Source organism: Aquarana catesbeiana, linkage group LG11 (assembly GCF_042186555.1).
Source record: "Aquarana catesbeiana isolate 2022-GZ linkage group LG11, ASM4218655v1, whole genome shotgun sequence".
NCBI lineage: Eukaryota > Metazoa > Chordata > Amphibia > Anura > Ranidae > Aquarana > Aquarana catesbeiana.
Genome location: NC_133334.1, coordinates 22,916,850 through 22,941,905, shown reverse-complemented (window position 1 = coordinate 22,941,905; position 25,056 = coordinate 22,916,850). Strand labels below are relative to the sequence as shown.

General features: G+C 44.0%; 1 protein-coding gene across 7 annotated transcripts in view; it reads left to right on the top strand.

Moving 5' to 3' along the window:
- Positions 1-25,056, top strand: part of MICAL2 (microtubule associated monooxygenase, calponin and LIM domain containing 2) — a 320,593-nt gene that overhangs the window by 98,444 nt on the left and 197,093 nt on the right. For all 7 annotated transcript variants that reach the window (XM_073604070.1, XM_073604065.1, XM_073604063.1 and 4 more), the window contains exons 3-5: positions 18,223-18,430; positions 20,744-20,860; positions 22,639-22,740. In XM_073604070.1, the coding sequence (XP_073460171.1) occupies positions 18,223-18,430; positions 20,744-20,860; positions 22,639-22,740 (427 nt within the window). The remainder of the gene's footprint in view (positions 1-18,222; positions 18,431-20,743; positions 20,861-22,638; positions 22,741-25,056) is intronic.

Below are 25,056 nucleotides of genomic sequence, written 5' to 3'. Positions count from 1 at the left end.
AGCATATTTCAATTATGGCATTACCCGCTGATTGCGTGCGGAGTTTCCGTTGTGCGCTCCGTGTGTTGCCGGGTAATCTGGCCCAGTGGGAAAAAAGTCTCAGGGACTGTGATAGGGAACTGGTGATGAAATGTATTACAAGAGATCGGAGTGGGGGGGGGGAGGGGAGAGTATATTGGATTATTGGAGCAGTTGTTGGAACGGCAGCTGCATTTTGTGCTATTTAATGTCTCTCTTATAGCTTTTTTTTTTTTTCCAACGCGTTTCAGAAGCTCAAACCGTCCCCTTCAAGGGCTAAAAAAAAAACCCCCATAAAACAATATAAGATAAATATCTAAATGTGTATACAAACTTTAGTTTACGAGCATAATACCAAAGGTAGATATTCTATAACACTTGGGGGTCTATCTAGAAAAACATTTGCTTGAGGCCTCTGTACCCGCCTGATAATGTATGTGACTTACTGTTACAATAAAGTTTCTTTGGTACCGGAAAAAAAAAATTTGCATAGCCATCACAAATAATGTGTCTAATATGTTTATTTCCTATGATGGTCAGCTCCATCTAGTGGCCACAAAATGCTATATATTTTTTTTTTTAAATACCTCATTTAGGTAAATACCACATTGTAGCCTATAGGTGGAGCTGACGATCATTGGAAATTAACATTTTAGAAACATTGCATTGACTATTCATGTGCTAAAGGTTGAGGCATAAATAGGTAGACCCCTACATCTAAAATGATACAATGATTATGATTATAAATATGAATTTATTTCCTCCAAAAGCAAAAACAAAAATTAAAAAGAAGCCACATCTAATAGAAAATAATATAACCAAAGTGGATATGGATAAACGAAGTGGAGGCATAATCATTTAGTACCTAGCGAGCCACATATGGCACCTTTTACTGTCATTTGTGCAACATACTCTACTGATATTATTATTATTATTATTATTATTATTATTATTATTATTATAATAATACAGGATTTATAGAACAGTTTGCGCTGCGCTTTACAATATGAGGGCAGACAGTACACTTACAATACGATAGACCAAGATCAGGCTGTTTAATTTATATAAGCTCTTTAAAATATTTATTATTATTATTATTAATATTATTATTACAACATTTTTAAAAATATTAAAATAAATAATACTGAAAAAATTATTAATGATAAAAGTTAATTAAATGTTGTATTTTTCACTTTTTTCATGTAAAAAAAATTTACAATTTTTTTTTTCACTTTTTTCATGCAAAAAAAATTTACAAAACTCTTCATGGATAAATTCATGTCACAAAATACATCAATGGTAAATCATCCTGATTGGATTTAAAGTTGCAATCCCAGCCACAGAAGGCTGTATTGCTAGGGGGTTATGGACGCAAATAGCAATCTCCTTTTCCAGATGTATTCCTCTAGAGTTTCTTGCTATATTTAAAAACTGGTCATTGAGACCACTAGGAGCAGAGATAGTTTACAGGATGTAATATATGTATCATATATATACAGTATCTCACAAAAGTGAGTACACCCCTCACATTTTTGTAAATCTTTTCTTCTATCTTTTCATGTGACAACACTGAAGAAATGACACTTAGCTACAATGTAAAGTAGTGAGTGTACAGCTTGTATAACAGTGTAAATTTGCTGTCCCCTCAAAATAACTCAACACACAGCCATTAATGTCTAAACCGCTGGCAACAAAAGTGAGTACACCCCTAAGTGAAAAGGTCCAAATTGGGCTGATTAGCCATGTTCCCTCCCCGGTGTCATGTGACTCGTTAGTGTTACAAGGTCTCAGGTGTGAATGGGGAGCAGGTGTGTTAAATTTGGTGTTATCGCTCTCACTCTCTCATACTGGTCACTGGAAGTTCAACATGGCACCTCATGGCAAAGATCTCTCTGAGGATCTGAAAAAAGAATTGTTGCTCTACATAAAGATGGCCTAGGCTATAAGAAGATTGCGAAGACCCTGAAACTGAGTTGCAGCACGGTGGCCAAGACCATACAGCGGTGTAACAGGACAGGTTCCACTCAGAACAGGCCTCGCCATGGTCCACCAAAGAAGTTGAGGTCATGTGTCCAGCATCATATCCAGAGGTTGTCTTTGGGAAACAGACGTATGAGGGCTGCCAGCATTGCTGCAGAGGTTGAAGGGGTGGGGGGTCAGCCTGTCAGTGCTCAGACCATACGCTGCACACTGCATCAAATTGGTCTGCATGGTTGTTGTCCCAGAAGGAAGCCTCTTCTAAAGATGATGAGCAAGAAAGCCCATAAACAGTTTGCAGAAGACAAGCAGACTAAGGACATGGATTACTGGAACCATGTCTTGTGGTCTGATGAGATCAAGATAAACTTATTTGGTTCAGATGGTGTGAGACGTTTATGGCGGCAACCAGGTGAGGAGTACAAAGACAAGTGTGTCTTGTCTACAGTCAAGCATGGTGGTGGGAGTGTCATGGTCTGGGGCTGCATGAGTGCTGCCGGCACTGGGGAGCTACAGTTCATTGAGGGAACCATGAATGCCAACATGTACTGTGACATACTGAAGCAGAGCATGATCCCCTCCCTTCGGAGACTGGGCCGCAGGGCAGTATTCCAACATGATAACGACCCCAAACACACCTCCAAGATGACCACTGCCTTGCTAAAGAAGCTGAGGGTAAAGGTGATGGACTGGCCAAGCATGTCTCCAGACCTAAACCCTATTGAGCATCTGTGGGACATCCTCAAAGGGAAGGTGGAGGAGCGCAAGGTCTCCAACATCCACCAGCTCCTTGATGTCGTCATGGAGGAGGGGAAGAGGACTCCAGTGACAACCTGTGAAGCTCTGGTGAACTCCATGCACAAGAGGGTTAAGGCAGTGCTGGAAATAATGGTGGCCACACAAAATATTGACACTTTGGGCCCAATTTGGACATTTTCACTTAGGGGTGTACTCACTTTTGTTGCCAGCAGTTTAGACATTAATGGCTGTGTGTTGAGTTATTTTGAGGGGACAGCAAATTTACACTGTTATACAAGCTGTACACTCACTACTTTACATTGTAGCAAAGTGTCATTTCTTCAGTGTTGTCACATGAAAAGATAGAAGAAAAGATTTACAAAAATGTGAGGGGTGTACTGACTTTTGCGAGATACTATATGCATTATTTAACTTTTTATATATATAGCTGTAACATTGTCAGTATTATATGCAGTGTGGACACATCATATCAGGACAGGATGTCCCAGGTCACAGCGTAAGGCATGATTTTGTTGTCCGTAACCTGGAAACGTTCTTTATTTCTTTATTTTTCTTCTGATAAGTGAGGAAGTTGGCAGATCTAAGAGCTCCGTCTGTCTGTCCGCGGCATACACTGTAGACATGGTGCAATTTCCTGGCTGGGGTGCCCCTCCCGCGGCTGATCACTCGCCAGTTATATGGTGTAACTTGTGACACTGTCTGCCTGTGTATGAACACCAGAAGCTTATTCAGCAAGGCAATGTGCAAAGTAAAATCTGCAAAGTTCAATATATAAAAATGAAAGTGCATCTCGAGGCAATTTTTTTTGGATAGAGCCCTAGATCCCGGCTCCTGTGCCGAGCGGTTGCCCTGCCGTAATGTGAACACGGGGGAGTCGGCCGCTGGGCACAAGCACCATTCAGAGATCTCTTAGCATTCTCCTAATGAATTCAAAGCGTTCTCTGATTGGAAGAAGTCGAGAGACAAGGCAGTGACATCACAATCTCCATCTTGTCCAATCAGAAAATGCTTTTTATTCATTAAAAAAAATACAAAGTGTTCTATGAATGGCCCAATGGCTGACCTCCTATGTTCAGCATGGGATCCAGAAATGAATGGAGATCAAAGGCGTGGCGGTGCCTATTTCAGTGATTTCCAGCTTCTAGAGCAGGGGTCTCTAGACTTTCCAAGCAAAGGGCCTATTAACTGTCCTTCAAACTTTAGGGGGGCCCGGATTGTGGCCAGTGGGAGTAGAAAATGCCCTGGCATCAATGGGATTAAACAATGCCCCAGACTTTGTTGTCAGTGGGAGTAAGAAAAGTACATAGGCCTGTGGTCAGTAGAAAAATAAATAATGTCCCATCTTTGGTGTCAATGGAAGGAATAGTGCCCCACCATTGGTGTCAGAGGGAGGAATAGTGCCCTATCATTGGTATCAATGGAAGAACTAGTGTCCCATCATTGGTGTCAATGGAGGAAATAGTGCTCCGTCATTGGTGTCAATAAAAGGAATCGTGCCCCATCATTGGTGCTAGTGGGAGGAATAGTGCCCTATCGTTGGTATCAGTGGGGGGAATAGTGTCACATCATTGGTGTCAATGGAAGGAATAGTGCCCCATTGTTGGTGTCAGTGGGAAGAATTGTACACCAAGGGCCAGATAAAAGAAAAATAAAGAGCCACATCAGACCCATGGGCCGCAGTTTGGAGACCACTGTTCTAGAGGGATCCCACGGGTATTGTATGGTCCAAGCTGGACCAATGTAACTATGTTAAAATATCCATACCTGGAATTCTTCTTTAAGATCAAAGGTGGTAAGTTCTAAGATATCGAATGACAACCAATTTAGGAGCCAGTTGGAACTCCATCCATGAAAAAAACCTCTTCTGTGTGACCACATTTGATTCGGTGAAGATAGGTGTAGACCTGTTGAGTTGACCACATGCACCCATTAATTCCGCTTCCACGTTTTTCTTCTTAGATTGGAATTTTTACATCATATTTGGCGTATTTTTGTTCAACTCGCTGTTTTTTTCCAAGTCACTCTAAATTATGTTTGTTATTATTTGGAGGTTGGACGTCTTTGTACAGCTGTCTTCACAGTGTGTTTGCAGGAACCTTTGAACCATCTCCGCTCCTGTCTTTAGGCAGCTCCGCTCTTCAAAGACTATACCAAATCCACCTGTCCTTTATTTTGGCAGCAAGTTTTTGGACAATCTGCATCCAATCTGTTGGAGTTTTGGATTAGTTTGTTTGGACGGGTTCATTTGTCAGGCTTTGGGCCTCCTAAGCTGAGGGTGACGTGAGGGCGTCCATCTTGCGTGAGGGCAGAAAATAGGCCGTCAGCACTTCGGCTTCTGTTTGCTTTCAGTGATTAAGATATTTTGGCAGCTGGTTGTCATCCAGGAATCTGGGTTGGGTCTTCTCCAGAAATCTTCCCTAGTAGAGATCCGGAGACACCAGCTAGCTTCTCATATTTAGAGTATAAAAGATAGGGTATAAAAAAGGAGCTGCTGTCAAATTAAAAGGCTGGATGCTCAGCTCTGCACATATATTTATAAATATTTATACAGTTATCTGTCCATTAAATAATAATGAGCTGTATTTGTAAATGCACCTAGTGTAAGTTCCTGAAAGAGGGACCATCTCAGTAGGTATGGAACTTTTAGGAGAAGGTTAGGCAACTTCTGCCCAGGGAAATGGGGGCAAAGCGGCAAGGACACCGTGTTTGAACGTTTCCTTACCTTTGAAGTCTCATTTAGGGATGACCGGAGTTATTTCACTTCAAGTCCTTTATGTTAACCCTAAAGCTAACTCTAACTCTAACCCTGATGCCAACTCTATCTATAACCCTAATGTTAACCTTGATGCTAACCCTAACTCTTATACTAACCCTTACTCTAACCCCAAGGTTAACCACAACTCTAGGGTTAGAGTAAGGGTTAGTGTTTTAGGTAATGTCAGGGTTAGAGTTAGGGTTAGCTGTGGAGTTAACATTGGGGTTAGAGTTAGAGGTGAAATATATTCACTCATCCTTAAACAGGACTTCAAGGGTATAGAAATGTTCAAAGTTCCCTTAGCCTAACCTTAACAATAAAGTTAACTTATATGCTAACCTAAGTACCAACATCAATGTTGACCCTGATGTTAACCTTGATGCCAACCCTAACACTGATACCAACCCTTACTCTAGCCCTAAGGTTATTCCTAATTCGTGTAAGGTTAGTATCAGGGTTAGCAGGTTTAGAATTAGGGTTCCTGTATGGTTAGGATTAGCAGTAGGGTTAAGATTAGGGTTAGCGTTAGAGATGAAATAACTCTAATCATTTTTAAATGACACTTTAAGGGTAAAGAGTCAGGGTTAGCATTAGGATTAGAGTTAGGGGATCTAGAGTCTAGGGTTAGAGTAGGGGTTAGTGTTAGGGTAAGTATCAGGTTTAACATTAGGTTTACAGTTAGGGTTAGCTGTAGGGTTAACATTAGGGTTAGAATTAGGAGGTCTAGAATCTAGGATTAGGGTTAGGGTTAGATTAAGGGTTTGTGTTAGGTTTAGCATTGTTTAGAGTTAGGGCCGGTTCACACGGGGGCGACTTGTCAGGCGACCTAGCCGCCTGACAAGTCGCCTCCCGTTCTGTACAATGGAACCGTTCTAATCGGAGCGACGCAAGTCGCTCCGACTTAGAAGAAAGGTTCCTGTACTACTTTGGGGGCGACTTGCATAGACTTCTATACAGAAGTCGTCTTGCAAGTCGCCCCGGCAGTCGTGTGCAGGTCGCCTCGGTGAGGCGACCTGCAAGTCGTGCCGCGTCTAGTGTGAACCGGCACTTAGGGTTAGCTGAAGAGTTAACATTAGGGTTAGAGTTAGGAGGTCAAGAGTCTAGGGTTAGATTAACAGTTAGGAATAGCGTCAGAGCTAACATTAGGTTTAGAGTTAGGGTTAATATTAGGCTTAGGGTTAGCTGTAGGGTTAGAGTTAGGGTTAGCTGTAGGCTTATCCCGCGTACACATGATCGGATTTTCCGACAACAAATTTTGGATGTGAGCTTGTTGGCGGAAAGTTTGACCGTGTGTATGCTCCACCGGACATTTGTTGTTGGACTTTCCGCCAACAAATGTTGGCTAGTAGGTTCTCAAATTTTCTGCCAACAAATGTTTGTTGTCGGACTTTCCGATCGTGTGTACACAAGTCCATTGGACAAAAGTCCACGCATGCTTGGAATCAAGTATGAGCTGGGAGCGCTCGGTCTTGTAAAACTAGCGTTGGTAATGGAGATATCATGTACGTCTTGTACGTCACTACGTTCGTAATTGTTGGCCAACATTTGTGCGACTGTGTGTATGCAAGACAAGTTGGAGCCAACATCCTTCAAACAAAAATAGACGGTTTTGTTGTCGGAAAGTCTGATCGTGTGTACGGGGCATTAGAGTTAGGGTTAGCTGAAGGGTTCACATTAGTTAGGGGGTCAAGAGTCTAGGGTTAGATTAACAGTTAGGGTTAGCATCAGGGCTAACATAAGGTTTAGAGATGGGTTAACATTAGACTTAGGGTTTCCTGTGTGGTAGAGTTAGGGTTAGCTGTAGGCTTAGAGTTAGGGTTAGCTGTAGGCTTAGAGTATGGGTTAGCTGAAGGGTTAACATTAGGTTTAGAGTTAGGGGGTCAAGAGTCTAGGGTTAGATTAATGGTTAGGGTTAGCATCAGGGTTAGCATTAGGTTTAGAGTTAGGGTTAACATTAGGCTTAGGGTCTCCTGTACAGTTAGGGTTAGCTGTAGGCTTAAAGTTAGGGTTAGCTATAGGGTTAACATTGCCTCATTTATAATACACACACATCTGTAATGACTAGATCAATATGAAAGTGAACCAATAAACCTCATTTGCCTATATGCAACCAATTGCCAGCCAATGAGATTGGTTGCTCCAGGTATGGGTGAACTACAACTCCCAGCAGGCAGAAGAAGCAGGCCTTTGTTTGTACAATACATCTGATGATAAATAATTACAGCTGAGTGTTTCTGTACAAAGTAACTCTTCCTCCATCCCGTCCCATCCTCAGTCTATGGAAGGAGCTCAGGACATCCTGTTCTTTCTGCTGTTAATGTTTTATTTTTCTGCTGGCTGAAGAGTCCTCTGGGGCGGCTGGGAAAATGTGACAACCAGGAATCAGAATTTCCACCCGGCGTTCAAGGGTTCGGCTGAGACAGCCTGTTAATGGGCTATGCTCTGGGCTATGCTCTGAGAAGTCTGCGGGAACGTTATATATTTTCATATTTAGCCCAAGTATGTTGAAGGAACAAAGATGTTCATGAGCTGGAAAATAACAGAAATTCACATGTTCAGTGAGATCACAGAAGGTGATGAAACAATGCTGAGTGTTATTTTACTGGTTTATATCCTTGTGTGACTCAGTAATCAGCAGTGGAAAATGGATAGCTTCTAATATTTAAGCTTTTCATATAACAGAAAGCTTGGAGGATTCAACACCTGTGGACTTTGTGATGTGATCAGCCGTAATCCTAAAGCCAACCAGAATTCTAAACCTAATGGTAACCCTAACTTTAACCGTAAGCCTAACCTAGATGCTGACCCTAATTGTGTCTTTAGTGTTAATGTCAGGGCTAGCGTAACGGTTAGTATTGGAGTTAGGGTTGACACAGGGCTAAAGTTAGGGTTAATGTCAGGGCTTAAAGAGTTAGAGTTAGCATCAGGATAACATTAGGGATAGAGTTAGAATTAGCATTAGATCAGAGTTACTATTGAGGTTAGTGTTACTTAGCGTAAGGGTTAGTGTTGACAATAGGGTTAGAATTAGGGTTGACATTAGGCTTAGAGTTAGGGTTAGCATTTGGATTAGGGTTAGTATTAGAACTAAAGTTAGGGTTAATGTTAGGCTTAGCATAAGTGTTTAATATTAGAGTTAGGGTTAGCATTAGGGCTAGCATCAGTGTTATTAGTATGGTTAGAGCAGGCTTTCTCAACCTTTTTAACCCTAGAGGAACCCCAAAAATAATTTTCAGGTTTCGAGGATCCCTTACTGAAACCAATTCATCGAGATCTGAAAATTATTTTCAGGTCTCGAGGAACCCCTTACTAAAACCAATTCATCAGAGGTCAATAGGAACAATGCCCCTTATACTGGTGGTCAGTAGGAAGAATGTTCCCCTTAAAGTGGTGCTCAGAATGCCACCCTTAAAGACAGCTAAAAGGATATTTTGTGTCATGCTGCTGGCTTTGCTAAGTGATGCTGAACCTTGAACTCTGTAGGCACCATCAAAAAGGTGGTTCATCAGCCACAGCTCAAGGAACCCCTAGCAACCTCTGGAGAAACCCCAGGGTTCCACGGAACCCTGGTTGAGAATGGTTGGGTTAGAGTAAGGGTTAATATTAGAGTCAGGGTTGGTATCAGGGTTAACATAAGGGTTAGAGTTAGGTGTACTATTAGGGTTAGCATTAGTATAAGGCCTAGCATTAGGGTTAGAGTAATTGTTTAGAATTAGGGTTAGTATCATATTTAACATTAGGGTTAGCATTAGATTTAGAGATGGGGTTAGCCTTAAGGTAAACATTATAGCTAGGGTTAGAGTTAGTGTTGTTAGTGTTTAGGGTTAGAATTAGGGTTAGCATTAGGGCTGAAGTTAGGGTTAATGTTAGGCTTAGCATAAGATTTTAATATTAGAGTTAGGGTTAACATTTAGAGTTACTTTGAGCATTAATATTATAGTAACAGTTAGCATTAGAGTTAGTGTTGACATTGGGGTTAGAATTATGGTTTACATAAGGCTTAGAGTTAGGTTTAGCATTTGGGTTAGGGTTAGAATTAGGGCTAAAGTTAGGGTTTGGTTTAGCGTGATGGTAATGTTAGAGTTATAGTAATGGTTAGTATTAGAGCTAGGGTTAACATTAGAGTTAACATTAGGGTTAGGGTTGGTATTAGGTCTAGAGTAAGGGTATAGAATTAGGGTTAGTGTCAGATTTAACATTATGGTTAGCATTAGGTTTAGAGATAGGGTTAGCATTTGTTTTATAGTAAGGATTAGCATTATGGTTAACATTATGGTTAACATTAGGGGTAATATTAAGTAAGGTTTACTATTAGAGCTAGAGTTAGCATCAGGGTTAACATTAGGGTTAGGGTTAGTATAAGGCCTAGAGTTAGGGTTAGAGTAAGGGTTTAGAATTAGGGTTAGTATCAGATTTAACATTAGGGTTAACATTAGGCTTAGCATTAGATTTAGAGATGGGGTTAGCCTTAGGGTTAACATTAGAGCTAGGGTTAGAGTTAGTCTTGTTAGTGTTTAGGGTTAGAATTATGGTTAACATTAGGTTTAGGGTTAGCATTAGGCCTGAAGTTATGGTTAATGTTAGGCTTAGCACAAGAGTTTAATATTAGAGTTAGGGTTAACATTATGATACATTATCTCACAAAAGTGAGTACACCCCTCACATTTTTGTAAATATTTTCTTCAATCTTTTCATGTGACAACATTAAAGAAATGACACTTTGCTACAATGTAAAGTAGTGAGTGTACAGCTTGTATAAAAGTGTAAATTTGCTGTCCCCTCAAAATAACTCAACGCACAGCCATTAATGTCTAAACCGCTGGCAACAAAAGTGAGTACACACCTAGGTGAAAATGGCCAAATTGGGCACAAAGTGTCAATATTTTGTGTGGCCACCATTATTTTCCAGCCCTGCCTTAACCATCTTGGGCATGGAGTTCACCAGAGCTTCACAGGTTGCCACTGGAATCCTCTTCCACTCCTCCATGATGACATCCCGGAGCTGGTGGATATTAGAGACCTTGTGCTCCTCCACCTTCCGTTTGAGGATGTCCCACAGATGCTCAATAGGGTTTAGGTCTGGAGACATGCTTGGCCAGTCCATCATCTTTACCCTCAGCTTCTTTAGCAAGGCAGTGGTCATCTTGGAGGTGTGTTTGGGGTCATTATCATGTTGGAATACTGCCCTGCGGCCCAGTCTCTGAAGGGAGGGGATCATGCTCTGCTTCAGTATGTCACAGTACATGTTGGCATTCATGGTTCCCTCAATGAACTGTAGCTCCCCAGTGCCGGCAGCACATATGCAGCCCCAGACCATGACACTCCCACCACCATGCTTGACTGTAGACAAGACACACTTGTCTTTGTCCTCCTCACCTGGTTGCTGCCACACACGCTTGACACCATCTGAACCAAATACGTTTATCTTGGTCTCATCAGACCACAGGGCATGGTTCCAGTAATCCATGTCCTTAGTCTGCTTGTCTTCAGCAAACTGTTTGTGGGCTTTTTTGTGCATCATCTTTAGAAGAGGCTTCCTTCTTGGACAACAGCCATGCAGATCAATTTGATGCAGTGTGCGGCGTATGGTCTGAGCACTGACAGGCTGACACCCCACCCCTTCAACCTCTGCAGCAATGCTGGCAGCACTCATACGTCTTTTTCCCAAAGACAACCTCTGGATATGACGCTGAGCACGTGACCTCAACTTCTTTGGTGGACCATGGCGAGGCTTGTTCTGAGTGGAACCTGTCCTATTATACTGCTGTATGGTCTTGGACACCGTGCTGCAGCTCAGTTTCAGGGTCTTGACAATCTTCTTATAGCCTAGGCCATCTTTATGTAGAGCAACAATTCTTATTTTCAGATCCTCAGGTAGTTCTTTGCCATGAAGTGCCATGTTGAACTTTTAGTGACCAGTATGAGAGTGTGAGAGCGATAACCAAATGTAACACACCTGCTCCCCATTCACACCTGAGACCTTGTAACACTAACGAGTCACATGACACCTGGGAGGGAAAATGGCTAATTGGGCCCAATTTGGACATTTTCACTTAGGGGTGTACTCACTTTGTTGCCAGCGGTTTAGACATTAATGGCTGTGTGTTGAGTTATTTTGAGGGGACAGCAAATTTACACTGTTATACAAGCTGTACACTCACTACTTTACATTGTAGCAAAGTGTCATTTCTTCAGTGTTGTCACATGAAAAGATAGAAGAAAATATTTACAAAAATGTGAGGGGCGTACTCACTTTTGTGAGATACTGTAGAATTACTTTGAACATTAATATTATAGTAACGGTTAGCATTAGAGTTTGTGTTGACATTAGGGTTAGAATAAGGGTTTACATAAGACTTAGCGTTAGGGTTAGCATTTGGGTTAGAATTAAGGCTAAAGTTAGGGTTCATGTTTGGCTTAGCATAAGGGTTTCAAATTTTAGGTTAGAGTTAAGATTAGCATTAGGTTTAGCGTTATGGTTAATGTTATGGTTGGAGTAAGGGTTAGTATTAGATTTAGGGTCAGCATCAGTGTTATCATTAGGGTTAGTATTAGATCTAGAGTTAGGGTTAGAGTAGGGGTTTAGAATTAGGGTTAGCATCATATTTAATATTAGTGTTACCATTAGGGTTAGAGTTATGGTTAGTCTTAGGGTTAACATTAGAGCTAGAGGTGAAATAACTCAACTCCTCCCTAAATGAGGCTTCAAGGGTAAGGAAACATTCGAGCTTTCACCCCCCTGAGCAGAACTCTCCCGCTCTTCCCTCTCAAAGCTCCATAATTGCCCAGCTCTTGCCCTCCGAGGCCCATGACATCTCTTCCTATCAATATCTATACATGCACAGTAAAGTCTCTGCCTGCATACTGATACAATTATTAATAGTGCATTACAACTTTAATCCAGACACACGACAGGTTACTTTAAATAGTGAACTGCTTCATGCCCAAACGCTCTTTATTTAGGTCTATGATGCCAGAACAAAGATGGGACCGTCCTTCTGGTGAGAAAATCAGATGATGGCATTGTCGGGGAGGGGGGGGGGGGGGGCAGTACTATGAACTCTGTGAGAGGTAATAAACACCTGAAAGTGTTACACTGACACAATATTGCGCATGCATGGAATTAGCTTGGACTATATATTTGATGACAGGTCCACTTTATGGCATTGTGAACATGCCGTTCCCTGATCAGACGCAGCGCCTGCCAGCCGGTGTCCTCTCCTCAATGATAACATCTGCTGTGGATTTTGTGCTTTGCGGACCCGGCCGGGTTGATGTTTTCTTTGTGTATACAGAACGGCATGTCATCAGTGATTTTGGAAGGAGGAATGTATTTTTAGGAATGAGTAATCCTGTCTGCCCAACGCAGATGAGGAAATGGTTTTGTCTCCGGCTAGCTTTTTTTTTTTTTTTTTTTAGGTCGTGTTATCACTATGGCAATGCCAACATCACTTAATAAAAGGGTCATTCCGCTGTCTACTTGTGTTTTTAATTGAAGTGTCTTCTGATGGGCTGAATAACCAGCTAGCTCTATTTTCCGTTTCTGGAGGAGACATTTCCATCTGATTTCTCCGTAACATAAAATGAATGAATGGGACTGAGAGTTCCTCCAACATTCCGCAGCAGATGGGCGGAGCTGGGAACCTGGTTGCAAAAATCTCTTTACCAGCATCCACTAATATTCATAAGGGATATTTGAATATGTGGGCAGAGTCATCTTCTAGATTTTATGTCTTGGATATTCCAACAGTGAGATCTTCCGACCATAATTCCCAAATTTTGTTACTGTCCATCTGGGAGTTTTGAGGAATCTTGACCTGACCTTGATCTTGTGTGTTCTAGTGCCTTCTTCTAAAATATAATATGCATACAAAAGTGGGGATGGTGGGAACCCCTCATAATGAGCACAGCAGGTATACAGACCCTGGAACTCTTTACAGAGATGGTGGCACCCCCTTATATTGGGCACAGCAGGTGTACTGACCTGGAAGCTCAGCACAGAGATGGTGGGAACCCCTCATAATGAACACAGCAGGTGTACAGACCTGGAAGCTCAGCACATGGATGGTGGGAACCCCTCATAATGTGCACAGTTGGTGTACAGACCTGGAAACTCAGCACAGGGATGGTGGGAACCCCTCATAATGAGCACAGTAGGTGTACAGACCTGGGAACTCATCACAGGGATGGTGGGAACCCCTCATAATGAGCACAGCAGGTGTACAGACCCAGGAACTCTTTACAGAGATGGTGGCACCCCCTCATATTGGGCACAGCAGGTGTACAGACCTGGAAGCTCAGCACAGAAATGGTGGGATCCCCTCATAGTGGGCACAGCAGGTGTACAGATCTGGGAACTCAGCACAGGGATGGTGGAAATTCCTCATAATGTACACAACAGGGGTGCAAAGCGGGGAACTCAGCACAGAGACCTCACGTATAGAGTATCAATTTGATTCTAATGATTAGAGTAACAATTTTGGGTGGACTGGTCCTGCTGTGTCTAATCAATAGCGCCTCAATCAGCCAAGCGCATTGCCCCCTGCTGACTGGAGAGCTCTGATCCTGACTCCGCAGGAGGTGTTTTAGAACTCTGCAGCAAGACCACTGCTTCCACACGGAGCAAAGGTTCTCCTCTGCAGAACAATGGCGGGGGAAAGGCTTTTCTACGCAGGCTGTGACTTTGCATACCTTTTGTTTTGAGGCACCTGGAATGTCTTGAGTTGATTTAAACAGAAAGCCCAGTCAGGCCTTAATAATCTCCTTTTGGCTTTTGAAGCTGGGAGGACTGGTTGTAAGCAAATTAGCCTACTGCCTAAGTTAGACACCTAGAAAAAATTGTCCTCATTGCTTTAAGATCAAAGGGAGTCAATGCATCCATATTTTACAGGAAAAACAGGAATGACCATAGGAGGAGAATTTGTAGTTTTCTTTCCAGATTCAGGCCTGTTAACTTGTAGTGCTTAGATCCACAGCACCACTACCTGCTGCCCTAATCTCCACTACCCAGATCTCCAGACCACTGAACATGGACACAAGAGAAGTGGTGGTGAGGCAGGGTGGACAGCAGCTGGCAGGATTATTGGAACCCACGGCAGGCTGGAAGCATGGTCAGACACAGGCAGTGGTCTACAGATAGCAGGAAAGGCAGAAGACAGTGTTGTGGTTAGAAGGCAGGCCAAGATCACACTGGAAGGTCAGCCGAAGTAGAGTGGTAGTCAAGGAGCATGACAAGGTCACACCAGAAGGTCATCAGAGATGAGCTGTGGTCAGGAACAAGTTGAATCAGCAACAGGCAGGCAAATAAAGATGGGGCAGGATCAGGCCAGGTCACACCAGAAAGTCAGCAGAGATGGGCCATGGTCAGGAATGGTCAGAGATAGTCCAGAGATGATCAGGAACTAGCCAAGTCAACAACATGCAGGCAAAAAAGATGGGGTCAAGATCAGTCCAGGATGTTAGCAGAGATAAGCCGTGGTCATGGTCAGGAATGGTCAGAGATAGTCCAGAGGTGGTCAGGAACTAGCCAAGTCAACAACAGGCAGGCAAAAACGATGTAGTCAAGATCAACACCAGGATGTTAGCAGAGATGGGCCGTGGTCAGGAACTAGCCAAGTCAGCAACAGGCAGGCAAACAAAAAATGGTTCAGGAGAAGGCTGCGTTACACCAGGAAGTCAGTAGAGATAATTTTAGGTCAGGAACTAGTATAGTCAGCAACAGGCTGGCGAACAAAGACAAGGTCAGGCCAGGTCACACCAGGAAACTAGCAGAGATGAGCTGTGGTCAGGAACTAGCAGAGTAAGCAACAGGCAGGCAAAGGCGGAGTCAGGATCAGGTCCAGTTTCAACGGGAAGTTAGCAAAGATCAGCTGAGGTCAGGAACTAGTATAGTCAGCAACAAGCAGGAAAACAAAGGCAGAGTTAGTATCGGGTCAGGTCCCAATGAGAAGTCAGTAGAAATGGGCCAAGGTCAGGAACTAGTTGACTCAGAAACAGGCAGGCAAACACAGGCAAGATCAGGATCAGGCCAGGTCAAGCCAGGAAGTCATAGCAGAGACAAGTCCAGGGATAGTCCAAGTCAGCAAGGGTAAGCAGGTTACAGAAATAGGTGTGGGTTCAGGTGGGAGGGTAACAATTGAAGACCATCCAGCATTTCTGTGGCTCAGCTTTGTTTCTTAACTAGTTCAAGGTCACACCAGGAAGTCATCAGAGATGAGCCGTGGTCAGTAACTAACCAAGTCACCGCCAGGCAAAAAGATCAGGCCGGGTCACACCAGGAAACTAGCAGAGATGAGCTGTGGTCAGGAACTAGCAGAGTAAGCAACAGGCAGGCAAAGGCGGAGTCAGGATCAGGTCCAGTTTCAACGGGAAGTTAGCAAAGATCAGCTGAGGTCAGGAACTAGCAGAGTCAGCAACAGGCAGGCAAACAAAGGCAGAGTCAGGATCAGGTCGGGTTCCAACGGGAAGTCAGCAGAGATGGGCTGAGGTCAGGAACTAGCAGAGCCAGCAAAAGGCAGGCAAACAGAAGCAAGATCAGGATCAGGCCGGGTCACACCAGGAAGTCAGAGAGCAGAGACAAGTCCAGGGATAGGCCAAGTCAGCAACTAGTAAGTATGTTACAGTAGTAGGCGGTATGGGTGGCAGGTTAACAATGGAAGACAATTCATTATTTCCTAAATAGGCCACCTGACACTAAGAATGGGCTTAGGTGGGCGTGCTCATACGTATTCACTCAAATGTGCGCACAACAGGCTGGCAGTGACCCCTTGTTCTACACGTTGGGGCGCAGGCACATCGTCTTCTGATGCCGTCCTGACAACACCAAAGGATTTTTTTTTTAATAATCACCTTGGGTTGTGATGAAGATGAATGAGACCTACCAACGTTTCAGGGACTGTCCTCTTTCTTTTTTACCAGTTAAAAAAAAACAAAAACAGTAACAACGTATGTGGATTCAAAGATCAATGAATGCCAAATGATAAAAAAGCTACACTTTCCTTATTCTTTACTGCTGTCTATATGTCTCTTGGAATTTTTACTTCATTTCCTGTCCCGGTGACAACAGGAAAGAAAGTGAGCAGTAATAGCTGACAGAAGTTGTAACCTTTCCTTGCTCTCTATGTGAAATGAAAATGAAAAAAAAAAAAAAGTTTTGGCTTGAGATACACTTTAATGACAGATTTGCTATAAAACAGTTACATAATCAGAGTATATCACAGTACAACGCGATATGAAGCAACATGCAGCCCGCACCCCTCCTGAGGTCTTATCATGGTGCCTTGTGGGGTGCCTCCGCTATCAGGGATGATGTCATGGCCCAGAAATGTCATGACCGACCCCCTTACCTCATCCAGCCATTGTACCGATGATGTCTAATGTCAAAGATTAATTAGCACAACACCCAGCTGTGTTTTAACAGGCCTGGAATTCTGGGCAGCTCTGCGCACATCGGATTTGGGGGGGGGGGGGGGGCGGACAGCGCTTCCAGCCTGCGTTCAAAGGTGCACCCCGGTCACACGCGAAAACTAGCACGGACGCGGTCTTTGGATTTCAGCTTGTCTCCTGTCATTATATAAAATGACTATATTTTATAGCTATATAATACATAAATATATACACAATTGTATTATATTACTGTTTAATGTAATAGATATTATAATAATATATCAATAATAATAATAATAATATATTATAATATACAAATATATATATATATATATATACACACACACACACACACACTATATTGTTAAAAGTATTGGGACGTCTGCCTTTACACGCACATGAACTTTAATGGTATTCCAGCCTGAGCCCACGTTCACATTGGGCTGACATGTCAAATCGCATGCCAGATCGGGGCGTAGTTCCAGTGCTACTTTTGGCGACTTCGGGGGGCAATTTGAATAGACATCTGTGCATGAACCCCCACAGATTTCTGTCAAACCGCACCCGAAGTCGGACGTGCGAGTTCAGCTGAACTTCAGAACCCGCCCTCAACGTGAACGTGGGCTGAGTCCGTAGGGTTCAATAATTGAGTTGGCCCGCCCTTTGCAGCTATAACAGCTTCACCTCTTCTGGGAAGGCCGTCCACAAGGTTTAGGAGTGTGTCTATGGGAAGGTTTGATCGTTCTTCCAGAAGCGCATTTGTGAGGTCAGGCACTGATGTTGGACGAGAAGGCCTGGCTCGCAGTCTCCGCTTTAATTGATTCCAAAGGTGTTCTGTTGGGATGAGGTCAGGACTCTGTGCAGGCCAGTTAAGTTCCTGTCAGAAATTCCATAGAATTTTCTCTAGGAGGGATACCCCCCTACTTCCTGTACAGGTGTCACCAGGAATAGGAGAGTACAGGTGTCACCAGGAATAGGAGGATGTAGGTGTCACCAGGAATAGGAGGATGTAGGTGTCACCAGGAATAGGAGGATGTAGGTGTCACCAGGAATAGGAGGATGTAGGTGTCACCAGGAATAGGAGAGTACAGGTGTCACCAGGAATAGGAGGATGTAGGTGTCACCAGGAATAGGAGGATGTAGGTGTCACCAGGAATAGGAGAGTACAGGTGTCACCAGGAATAGGAGGATGTAGGTGTCACCAGGGCACAACAAGCAATACAAACCAGACATGTCTTCTAAACTTTCCCAACTCTAATAAATATAAATATATTGTTGTTCCCAATGCACTAATGTTACCTACTGTTTTTTTTTTTCTTTTATTCTAGTGCCTAATCATTGGTGGGGGCCCCTGTGGACTTCGTCTTGCCATTGAGTTGGCCTGTTTAGGAGCCAAAGTGGTTGTGGTGGAAAAGAGAGACACCTTCTCCCGAAACAACGTCCTACACCTCTGGCCCTACACCATCCACGACCTCCGATGTCTCGGGGCCAAGAAGTTTTATGGAAAGTTCTGCGCTGGAGCCATCGACCATATAAGTGAGTGTCATGGGAGAGGTGGCTATGGCTATGGCAGAGCTGGCTTGTGCCATTGCTGGAAAGCCGATTAAGGTAGATCTAGTATCAGATATATTTTTTGCGTGTCAGATGTTTGTATACAGTGTAACATTTCCGGAGATACGCTATGTCCAAAGCTTGTGAACACCTGACCTTCACACAAATTCCAAAACACGCTCTTCTGAAATCTTGTGGAAAGCCTTCCTAGAGGTGTGGAGGATGTTAGTGCCACAAAGGAGGTCAAACTCCACATTATTGGCCATGATTTTGAAATCGGATGACCAACAAGCTCATTGAAACTTGCTGATCATCCCATTCCAAAACCATGGCCGTTATTATAATGTTGGACCTCTTTTGTGGCTCTAACATCCTCCACACCTCTGGGAAGGCTTTCCACAAGATTTTGTAGGGTGTCTGTGGAAATTTGTGTCCATTGGGAGGTCAGGCACTGATGATGGATGAGAAGACCTGGCTCTCAATGGGTGTTCCAGTTCATTCCAAAGATGTTCGGTTGTACCGTGCTGACCAGGAATGGGTATGCTTTTTGGTGTGCTGAAGTTCATTAAGAGTTTGATGGAATTAATTAACCAGGAGCAATGCAGCATGCAATAAAATGCTCATGTGTAGGTGTAAATGGGCTCTTATCTGCATATTTTTTCCAGGTCAATGCGTTTTGGATATGTGGACATTAATTCTGCCTTTCATACATTCCAGAGTGCCCAAGCCTTAAAGAGGCCCTGCCATGTAATAAAATGATTTCAGGGAAGCTCATTCCTGGAGAGCAGGACTCTCCAAACTTTCTAAACAAAGGGCTGGTTTACTGTCATTTACATTTTAGGAGGGTCAGACTGTGGAGACTGTGGTCATTGAGAGGAGAAAATGCCCAGCATCAGAGGAAGTAGACAGTGAGGATTATTAACTAAAACTGGAGAGGAGGAATAGTGCTCCATAATTGGAGTCAGTGGAAGCAAAGGTGCCCCATTGTTGGTATCAGTAAGGGGAATAGTGCCATATCGTTGGAGTCAGTGGAAGGAATAGTTCCCCCCGTTGGTGTCAGTGGAAGGAATAGTGCCCCATTGTTGGTATCAGTAAGGGGAATAGTGCCAAATCGTTGGAGTCAGTGGTAGGAATAGTTTCCCCCGTTGGTGTCAGTGGAAGGAATAGTGCCTCATTGTTGGTATCAGTAGAAAGAATAGTTCCCCATTGTTTGAGTCAGCGTGAGGAATGGTGCCCCATCGTTGGTGCCAGTGAAAGGAATAGTACCCTATTGTTGGTGTCAGTGGAAGGAATGGTGCCTCATTGTTGGTGTCAGTGGAAGAAATGGTGCCTCATTGTTGGTGTCAGTGGAAGGAATGGTGCCTCATTGTTGGTGTCAGTTGAAGGAATGGTGCCTCATTGTTGGTCTCAGTGGAAGGAATAGTGCCCCATCTTTGGTATCAGTGGAAGGAATAGTTCCCCATTGTTGGAGTCAGCGTGAGGAATAGTGCCCCATCGTTGGTGCCAGTGAAAGGAATAGCGCCCCATTGTTGGAGTCATTGGGAGGTATAGTGCCCCATTGTTTGTGTCAGTGGAAGAAATAGTACCTCATTGTTGGTGCCAGTGAAAGGAATAGTTCCCCATTGTTGGAATCAGCGTGAGGAATGGTGCCCCATCGTTGGTGCCAGTAAAAGGAATAGAGCCCCATTGTTGGTGTCAGTGGAAGAAATGGTGCCTCATTGTTGGTGTCAGTGGAAGGAATAGTGCCCCATCTTTGGTGTCAGTGGAAGGAATAGGGACTTGCATCAGTGGGAGTAATAGTGCCTCATATCAGTGGTAGGAACAGTGCCCCAGGGGCCGGATAGAGGCAAGCAAAGGGTCACATTCGGCATGTGGGCAAGAATTTGGAGACCACTGCTGTAGAGTAAAGGCTAAATACTTATATCCCTGCTGACCTTGACACTCAGTGCTCCAAGGTCTGCCGGTAAAACCAACCCTAATGGGAGTGCCAATGTCCTGGTCCCCCTCCACCACAGCAGAACCCTGCTGGTTCCTCCCTCCAACCTCCGGGTTAACATTGTATCCTATATTGATGTGAGGTTGGAGGGAACTACCAGTGAGAGCTGAGAGGTGGACCCAGGAGATCGGCAACCCCCTGGAAATATCAGTTTACCAGATGACATTGGTGGGACCAGCCCTCTGCAGTGGAGCAGCTTTAGGTGCTCCTCATCCCTATTGATGATCTATATTTCTCTATGTAGGATTGTATGGTGACATCATCACAGTCTGATGTTTCCTATTGGTCGATGTCTTTTGCAGGTATCTGGCAGCTGCAGCTCATGTTGTTTAAGATCGCCCTTCTGCACGGTGTAGAGATCCACGTGAATGTCGAATTTGTGAAACTTCTGGAGCCACCGGAGGATCAGGAGAACCAAAGTATGTTTTTGTTATAAGAAATTACATTTTGTATTGTATCCCGCCTCGGTTTCCTGGCTGATGTCATCTAAGGTAAGTCGGCGCGGCAAAACGTTCTGAGAACAAGCCAATCTGCGGTCACGCCATCGATAGACTTGGACGCGGCTCCCGGCACAGGTCGGTGCCTTTCCCCATCTCGTGGTAGCCCCCGGCGCGTGCCTGGATAAAGGCGGCGATTAATCCTCCGCCTGCTCTCGCGGTTGGCGGGATAATTTTAGCCGGGACGGGGGGGGGAGACGGTCTAAGGTTTCATCATGATCACAAAGTGATGACAAATTGGAATTTTGGAAGATTCTGAAACCTGAGAGAATGAAAAAATGAGACGGGCGACAATAAATTATAGCCTGTTAAGTCAGCGGAGGGCCGGTGTCATATGCTGCCGGCGGCTCTCCCCACCCGTACGGCGCGGCGATTTGTAAACTGTTGTGTTGGGGACAAGTCTAGTAAATATTGAGATTCAGGGAGAGAGCTGACCGACACAGATCAGCCCCTGCTGCAGCCTCTCATCTTGCGGATTTGCTAAAAGGTTGCAGACTGTTCACTGAAGGAGGGTGAGACTGAGGAAATGCTTCCTCCTGCCTGCAGCAGACTGATGACATCATCTCAGCCTAGGCAAAGTCACTAAATTTAGCTTGAGTGTTCACACCCATGCAGGTGACGTTTTTTTGGTGCGTCCCGTTTGAGGCAGCTCATTCAATGGGCTTGCCCTACGTGTAAAAATCAGACAGAAAAAAGCGAATGGACCTTTTTTCTTTAATTGCGCCGCACCAGAACGCAGGGGACTTTGTTAACCAGGTTTTTTTTTTGCCTCATGCACATTAGCAAGATGGATGCCGTTAAGAATTACCGACTTTGGTCAGTAATTTGGATTGGTGGGAACTCCTGTTTGCTACAAAAGTAAAATATTCCCGGAAACGCCCACTGCATTCCCGGACACGCCCACTGTGTTCCCAGACACGCCCACCGCATTCCCAGACACGCCCACTGCATTCCCAGGCACGCCCACTGCATTCTCAGGCATGCCCCTCCCTGTTTCCCCCATACAGAAGCCCCGATGTGATAAAGTGTCAGCACCAAGATGTTTTTCGCAGCTGCCAATTATTATAATTTATTATTATTATTTATTTTGCTATTATTATTATTATTGTTGTTGATGTTGTTATTATGATTATGATGATGATGGTATCTTATTATTTTATTTCACATAGCTCAAATATTTTAATATTTGTTTTCGATTTTAAAGCAGGTCATGTTAGGTGTCTATGTACTCGTCGTAACATCATCTTTTAAAACTTACCAATATTTGAGTTATATATTGTTTTGTTTTTTTCCATTAACATTCATTAAAGTGTATTTTTCCCCCAAAAAATTGCATTTGAAAAACCTGATATAAAAACATTACAACGCCATTTAATTCTCTAGGGTCTCTGCTGAAAAAAAAAAAAAAGTTTGGGGGTTCTAAGTAATTTTCTAGCAAAAAATACAGATTTTTATATCAGTGAACAAAAAGTGCCAGAAAAAGGCCCAGTTATTATTATTATTATTATAGATGATTTGTATAGCACTAACAGTTTGCACAAGCAGCAGCCAATCAGATTGCAGCTGGATTAGGGGTCTTACCCAGAACAGATTGATAAGACAACCCCCCCGTGTCTCGTTCTGGATTCACCCCTTACTGTTATGTCTCTCCCCCCCTATAACATACATTACTCAATGACCTCTTCATTTTCCTTCCCCAGAAGTTGGTTGGAGGGCGGAGTACCTACCCCAGGATCACCCCTTATCGGACTATGAATTCGATACGATCATCGGGGCGGACGGTCGCAGGAACACCCTGGAAGGTATTGTAATTATTAATGGTGCCAATCCCATGTTAGTGCGACTTAAAGTGACCCTCTACTACTTCACCCCTTACCTAAATCAGAACCCTGGCCTTCCCTACAGTCTTGCACAGTTGTACCGGCCCCCAGTGTCGGCCCGTCCATTAAGGGCGCCCGAACGCTGCACCCTCTATCCACGGCCGCCACCCCCATGCTCTATCCAGTCCATGGCCACCACCCCCTATTTATGCGCCCGGCCCCTTTCAGGATGCCAGGCGTATGAATTACATCGGCGGGGGGGGGTTTATCTAAGAACCTGATTGGAGCCAGGGGCTCCAATAGGCTTGAAAATAGGGTGGGCTCGTGGTGCAGAGCATGAGCCCACCCAGGTTTTACAACAGCGAATGAATATTCGCTGTTGCAACACTGATCCTCCTCCCGGCCAATCGGGAAGCTGGTCTGATACCCGTCCCCCGATTGGCTGAAAGGACAGGCAATCCTATTGGATGCCTAGGAGCTCCTGCTCACTGCTGTCCCTTCTATCACAGAAGCCTGGCTTCTGTATTTAGAAATGACAGCACTCCTCTCTGTGCGGCTGCAATGAAACCTGCTCCTCCCCCCTCCGCCCCCGCGGTCCCCAGGTGCAGTAATGTATCTTGTACGAGCCCACTGCTTGCATCAGGACTGAGGTCTCTTGGAATGATATATATAAAGTATACAATGAACACAGAAAGGTTAAAACGATATTTAAGCCTGTTTTTTTTTTTATATATATATATACATATATATATATATATATATATATATATATATATATATATATATATATATAAATAACAAACATGTTATACTTTACCTGCTCTGTGTAATGGTTTTGCGCAGGGCAGCCCTCCTCTTCTCGGGTCCCCCGCTGGCCCTCCTGGCTCCTCCCTCCTGCCAAGTGCCCCCACAGCAAGCAGCTTGTTCTGGTGGGCACCCAAGCAAGCACGCTCCCAAGCCACAGCTCTGTGTGTCCATTCACAGACAGAGCCACAGCTCGGCCCCACCCCCTCTGTCTCCTGATTGGCTCACTGGCTGTGATTGACAGCAGCCAACGGCTCCCACTGTTGCCAAAAGCCAATCAGGAGTGCGAGTCCCCGGAGTGGCAAGGCTCTCGTGGACATCGCTGGATCGAGATGGGGCTCAGGTTAGTATTAGGGGGGCTGGGGGAGGGGGGGGGGAGCTGCACACAGAAGGTTTTTTTTCCTTCATGCATAGAACGTATTAAGATAAAAAAAAAAAAACCTTCTGCCTTTACAACCCCTTTAATTTAAAAATGGCACTAGCATGTTGGTAAGGAAAAGTAAAGGGAAGGAAAGGAAGGGAGGGGGCAGGGAAGGCAAAGTATAAGCAGATTAGACTTAAAGGGTAACTCCACCTTCGTGGCAAAAAAAAAAAAATCAAATAAAAAATAAATACATAGCCTATACAATTGCTACACATGTAGTTAAATGTTATTAAAAATGACCTTTCCTTTTTTAATCTGCAGCCGCTGTAATTTTCTGTAAAATGCAATATGGCCACCTGGAGGCGTTCTATACAGAGGTGGTGTAAGGAACGTCCCCATCCCCCCCAGAAATGTCACTTCCTGCTTCTGTGATTGGCTAGCTGTCAGAAACCATGAAATCAGACCGAGACAAAAGTACAGTTAAATCACACTTGTTTAATAATAAAAGTAAAAAGAACAAACATAGTCAAAACATGTTCAGCCAAAGTTCAGTAACCGGAACGGATAGTCAGCCAAGCCAGAAAGTCAGGGATCAATGATGTGGAACAGCAAGCAGGATCTGGAGCCAGAAGGGATGTCAGCAAAGCCAGTCTTTAAACAGGAACACAGGAAATAGTCTCTGTGATGTTGACCAAGGTGAAGGCAGAGATCCTCTGGGCTGATCGGCTTAAGTCGGCAGGACTGACGAGCAGGATATCATCAACAGCTGAGTAACTGTGGAGAGAGATAGGAGCTGGCAATTAGACGACAGGCTGAGCGGCCAGCTATGAGAAGGAAGGGCTGAGCCCAGCCCTGACACTAGCTGATTTTCCCCAGAAGTCTGCACTAAGATACAGGTCAGATTTTGGGCATCCCCTGCAACAAAAATGTCATTTTTAGCTGAGATACTCACATCTAAAGGGATGCAGACCCTGACACTTTTCTCATTAGAGCCCTGCAAGTGCAGCAGCTGGTTGATAACTATAAAATCACCCCCATTCATTCTACACATAGACACTGAGAAACAAACATCTATTTCTTCAGAATAACAAAAGAGATAATAAATTCCTTGAAGTGTTGAACTGACACTT